Raw genomic sequence first — 5,975 nt, 5'->3', positions numbered from 1 at the left:
TTTGGTGTGGTTCTCTGGCATATGTTGCAAGATCGCACAAACCGTTTAATGTCACTTTGCATGCACGGCCAAAAGAATTCTTCTGATACTCGGCTGGTCGTCTTTCTTACTCCTTGATGGCCAGCCATTATAGTGTCGTGCGCCAACTCGAGGACTGCTCTTCGTAAACTCGCTGGCACTACTAGCTGTCGTGTTTCTCTTCCATCGTGAGGTCTGGCTATACGGTAAAGTAATTCTCCGACCTTCTCAAACTTATGTACAACCCGGCTCTTCTTATTCTGAATCCATTTCCCTAACATTTCAAAATAATGTCGCAGCGTACTGTCCGCTTCTGGCTTTTTCTTCATTTCTGTCGCAGTTATATCGATGCCGGTGCCTGAAGTATTCTTCATACCGACATCTTTCCTATCCTGGTTCCTTGTGCTTTTCTCTACTGACAATATGCTAGCTTCTCCGGTATACGGATCCGAACTTCTTTCGTTATCTCCGCCCCCGGCTTCGGCGGATTCATGCTGCATCCTACTTGCAATCTGGATATTTGGAAAACTCCAGAGGGGATCTGGATCATCCACTCTTCTGACTCCTGGCACATTCCCAAGAATGACGTCGTAAAGCGGTTCTTTGACGCACCGGGGTTCAATCCAACCGCAGTAATAAGGTGTCAAAAGCAACACACGAGCCATAGGCATTCGCCGTACTGTACCATCCGCCAATCGAACTGGCGTTTCTGTACCGGTGATATCTCTTTCCCGCACCACGGATTGCCTTACTAGAAGAATGTTGGACCCAGTGTCTCTGAGTACAGACACTTTTCGTCCCTGCAGCATTCCCACTACTACTGGCATCGAGGTTGACGGGTCTTCTGATCTCGGAGCCGTCGTGACAGCACTTGCCTTGTCGCTGGCCTCCTTCTGTTCCATTCGCGTACTGTCAACACCAATGGGATTTTCGCTCGCAACAATGCAGGCAGTCTTATTTTCTGAGTTAGCTCGGCAGGTTCGTATTGTATGTCCATGCCGTCCGCACCCCTCGCACTTCAACGTCGAACTGCGAGTACGACCCAAGGGGCAATTCACAGCCCGATGCCCTATCCTGTCACACATAGAACATTTGATTGTGCTTCGAGTCTGTTCTCTCTCATCTGGTGTCTTTTTATCTTCCGTCCCCTTTCCCAAGTTCTTTTGGCCTTGTGCTTCTAAATACCGGTCGGCGTGTTCAGATAGTTCAGCCACCGTCCTCAAGTTGCGTTCTTTTAGGAATATTGCCACGCCCTGATGACATGATGCTAGAAATTGTTCTGCAATCATGTTGTCCCTCAAGTCTTCAAATGTCTTCTCTATGTTAGCCATCTCCAACCAACGATCAAAGTAGTTGGAGATTCAAGCGACGAATTGCTGGCCTGTCTCGTTATCGTGTGGCAATCCCCATCGTCAGCAACAGCAACGCAGTCACCAGATATAAACTGTGGGCGGCCTTCAACACAGCTTTGTGGGCTCAGCGACTGCGCATCTGCACAGCTCGCTAAACCTTTTGCTTTTGCAATGCAGACCGTCACCTTCGCTACTGTGCATTTCCTGCTGCCTACGATAACCGCTCCTGCTACATCAGCTTCGTCGAGGTGCGTAGTCGACCGCCAAGGAAACGAGCCAGCCAACATCCAGGTTTTCCGTACCAGCGATGCTTCATACCCGGACATCCAGCAGAAGAAGTGGCGGCCGGTGGTCCTCAGTCGAGGGTGGCAATCCCCATCGTCAGGAACAGCAACGCAGTCACCAGATATAAACTGTGGGCGGCCGTCAACACAGCTTTGTGGGCTCGGCGACTGCGCATCTGCACAGCTCGCTAAACCTTTTGCTTTTGCAATGCAGGTTAGTCAACCATACGCTCTCTTTGCTAAAAAATCTAGCAATTATTTCCTGATGCAGTTGCCGAGCCCGCACTGCTGTGCCGCCATTGCTGTCGAATGTGCTCATATTATACATGCCTTGCTGATTTTGGCCGGTGATGTGGAAACAAACCCGGGTCCTAACATTCCTGAAAACCTACTGACCGAATTGCGAAAACTAACCGCCGGTCAGGACCATCTGATCACTGAAATCCATGGTCTTAAGTCGAAACTTACTTCTACCGATAAAGCAATTACTGATCTAAGCAAACGAATGAATGATCTTGAGACTCACTACCAGACGCTTTTGCCCATTCGCAACGAAGTGGATGCAATGCGCACCACGACTGAACAGGCTATTTTTCGCATTTCCGAGCTCGAAGCACGTATCGACGATGCTGAAAATCGCTCACGGAGGGACAACCTAATTTTTTACGGCATTCCTGACCCTTCCAGCTCGGAAACCACTGCCGACTCCGAAAGGTTGATTGTGGAACTTTGCCGCGATAGGTTGCAACTAACCATCGACCCAAAAGAAATAGAACGTGCACATCGCATCGGTCGTCACTCCGCCAATCACTCTCGCCCCCTGATAGCAAAATTTACTTTCCATAAAACCAAAGTTAACATCCTTTCGAGTGAACGAAAGCTTAAGGGCACTGACTACAGTATTAGCGAGGACTTTTCGCGATCAGTACGAAATTCCCGAAAACATCTCGTTGCTTTCGCAAAAGGTAAAGGCGTCCCGTTTTCACTCCGCTTTAAGACTTTGTTCATCGGTTAAAGAAGATACACCTTTGATGCCGCCTCAAGTAGTGTCAAAGAGTTGTCATAGCAGCTACATCACCCCAAACAGAAAAATAACACAATACCGACTTGCTCCAGAGATAGCGCTTCGCTTTCTATAATATACACGAACGTGCGCAGTTTCCTCCCAAAGCGTGAATTGGTGTCGAACATAGTTTCATCTACCGGTAGCAACATACTATTACTAACTGAGACATGGCTGAGCAGCGCCGTTGCTGATAGCGAAGTTCTAGCCCACCTGCCCGGTTTCTGCCTCTATCGGAACGACCGCGCAGGAACCCGTGGTGGTGGTGTGCTAGTCGCTGTTCGTGAGCAGTTGCCATGCTCGCTAATTTACGTTACATCAGATCTCGAGATGTTATGGGTCATAATGCATACCTATCCAAAAAAAAGTGCTACTTGGTATCTGCTACAGACCGCCCAGTGCTACTTCTGACTTCTGCCATCAACTTAACAACGTCATAAGCGAACTGGTAACCACCCACCGAAACGCGCAAATCCTGCTCTTCGGTGACTTTAACTTCCCACAAATAGACTGGCGTACCATACCATCATTCTCGGTATGCGGACACACAGAGGCCAAAAATTTTGTCGATTTCTGCCTCAACTTTAATCTTTCCCAGCTAGTAACTGAACCAATTCGGATTTCGCAGCAAACTGCTAACGTCCTCGATCTCATACTAACCGACCACCCTGACAGCCTTTCATCCATTTCTTATTTACCTGAGATCAGTGATCACAAAGTCATCCATGCCACTTTTTCGTTCAATTTGTTGACATGGGATACCTGTAAGAAAACAATATGTCTATACGACAAAGGAAATTATGGAGCTATAACTGAAGCTATGAATACATTCTTCCCTATATTCGAATCAACTTTTCAAGACCATTCCGCTAACAGCAATTGGACGCGCTTCAAAAACAAACTAAGTGATCTTGCACATAAATTCATTCCTAAAGTCACCTTTCGTTCTTGTCAGCAAAAACCATGGTTCACAAAGGCCTTAAAACGCCTAGAAAACAAAAAGAAGCGTCTGTATCGCGCCGCCAAACAGAGAGGACGTCCATGCGCATGGGATAAATATTATGAAGCCGAACAGGGCTACGTCGACGCACTGCGTCACGCTAAACACTCATTTTATCACAGTGATCTACCAAACTATTAATCAATAACCCGAGGCTATTTTGGAGAGTTATAAACGATAGCGAAACGCGCACTATTAAGATAACTAACGAATCGAACGAAATTATTAATGATTCCGATTGCGCCGAAGTGTTCAATTCGGCCTTTGCTTCTGTGTTCACTAACGAATCTAATGCGCCTCCCATTTCATCATCGCTTAGTATGAACTCGTCAATGCCAGCCATTGCTTTCAATGCAGACGGTATTTATGCGTTCATTGACAAAATCAAGTGTTCATCATCTTCCGGCATAGACGAGATTAACCCAAAAATTTTAAAAAACACGAAGCTTATTTCTGCAGCCTATTTGTCCTTGATATTTGCCCAGTCTCTTTCTTCAGGTTTCATTCCAGATGACTGGAAAATTGGGAAGGTCGTTCCAGTTCACAAATCAGGTAACAGAAACTCGCCTCTTAACTACCGCCCCATCTCCCTAACAAGCGTCCCCTGCAAAATCATGGAACATGTCATCTACTCTCTTATCATGAATTTTCTTGTCTTGAATCACTTTTTCCATCCCGCCCAGCACGGATTCCGCAAAGGTTTCTCCTGTGAAACACAGCTGGCCATTTTCCTGCACGATGTTCACACTAACCTTGACAGTAACATACAGACTGACGCAATTTTTTTGGATTTCTCTAAGGCCTTCGATAAAGTTCCTCATCAACGTCTAATATTGAAACATACAAGACTTAATTTGCATCCTGATGTTTTGAATTGGATCATTGAATTTCTTAGCAACCGCTCCCAATCTGTCATTATAAATAATCACCTATCTAACCCTGTGCCAGCAACATCAGGCGTCCCTCAAGGATCGGTTCTTGGCCCCCTATTATTTTTAATATATATTAATGACTTACCTTCACATGTGTCCTGTAATATCCGAATGTTCGTCGATGATTGTGTCATTTATCGAACTGTACGTAACACCAGCAATCAAACAGCCCTGCAGAAAAGACCTCACCAGCATACTAACATGGTGTGACGATTGGTTAATGAAACTTAATGTACAAAAATGTAAAGTTATGTCTTTCACTCGTAGCAGTAATCCCCTGGTATTTCCCTACCAAATTAGAAGCATGCCTCTCGAACTAGCAGAGTCCTATAAATATCTAGGTGTCACTGTATGCAATGATCTATCCTGGCATAAACATATTTCTAATATCATATCATCTGCTAATAAAACACTAGGTTTTTTAAAATGTAAGCTCCGCCAGGCACCTCAAAAAGTAAAATTGCTTGCCTACAAGTCCCTTGTTCGGGCAAAACTTGAATATGCATCTGCCATCTGGAGCCCGCACCAAACATATCTTATCACCTCACTTGAATCTGTTCAGAACCGCGCTACTAGGTTCATTCACTCACAATATTCATATGATGTCAGTATTTCCGCACTTAAAACACAATCCGGACTAACTTTACTATCTAATCGCCAACGCATTGCTAGTCTTGAGTTCTATCACAAGTTCTTTTTCAGCACCCTTCATCATGCGCCATACATCGTTCCTGCGGCATGCATCTCTCACCGCACCAGTCATCCGCAGCAAGTCGCACGGCCACGTGCCCGAACCACTCATTTTTCCGCCTCGTTCATTCCTCGAGCAGCTAAAGACTGGAACGGCCTTCCTGCTGACATTGTTAGCATCACTTGCCTGTCTTCATTCCTACAGCGTGTGATTGATCACTTTGAATATAACTTATGAAGTGTACCAAATGTGGAACTTATGTTAAACCCACCCCTTATGTAATACCCCCTCCGGGGGTCTCTAAGGACAATGAACTGAAGTGAACTTAACTGAAAACATGCAACTTTTATCTGAATAAATGTAGTGCATGTTGCACAAAATTAGATGTGAGGTGTTATTGTTGACACATATATATATCTGTGAGCCTCATAAACTAATGTCAAAAGAACGAGAGTAATATACCCATGAAATGAACTCTTGGTAGGATGGCAGGACCATTCTCTTGCAGAGTTAAATAACAACCATGCAGCAGTATCATGATATCAAGCTGAACAATAATTCACTCGAAGAATAGGCTTCTTCATGCAACATTGCACTGATAGTCTTGAAATACAATACCCATTGCTAACAGAAGG

At 45.2% G+C, this 5,975-nt stretch overlaps 1 protein-coding gene across 1 annotated transcript; it reads left to right on the top strand.

Annotated features, from left to right (window-relative positions):
• Positions 1-1,862: 1,862 nt before the first annotated feature.
• Positions 1,863-2,669, top strand: LOC135908756 (uncharacterized). Its single transcript, XM_065440600.1, has one exon. The coding sequence runs from the start codon at positions 1,863-1,865 to the stop codon at positions 2,667-2,669; it is 807 nt and encodes a 268-aa protein (XP_065296672.1).
• Positions 2,670-5,975: the final 3,306 nt, after the last annotated feature.

The sequence above is a fragment of the Dermacentor albipictus genome, unplaced genomic scaffold (assembly GCF_038994185.2).
Source record: "Dermacentor albipictus isolate Rhodes 1998 colony unplaced genomic scaffold, USDA_Dalb.pri_finalv2 scaffold_18, whole genome shotgun sequence".
Taxonomy (NCBI): Eukaryota; Metazoa; Arthropoda; class Arachnida; order Ixodida; family Ixodidae; genus Dermacentor; species Dermacentor albipictus.
This window is presented reverse-complemented; position numbering and strand designations above follow the sequence as displayed.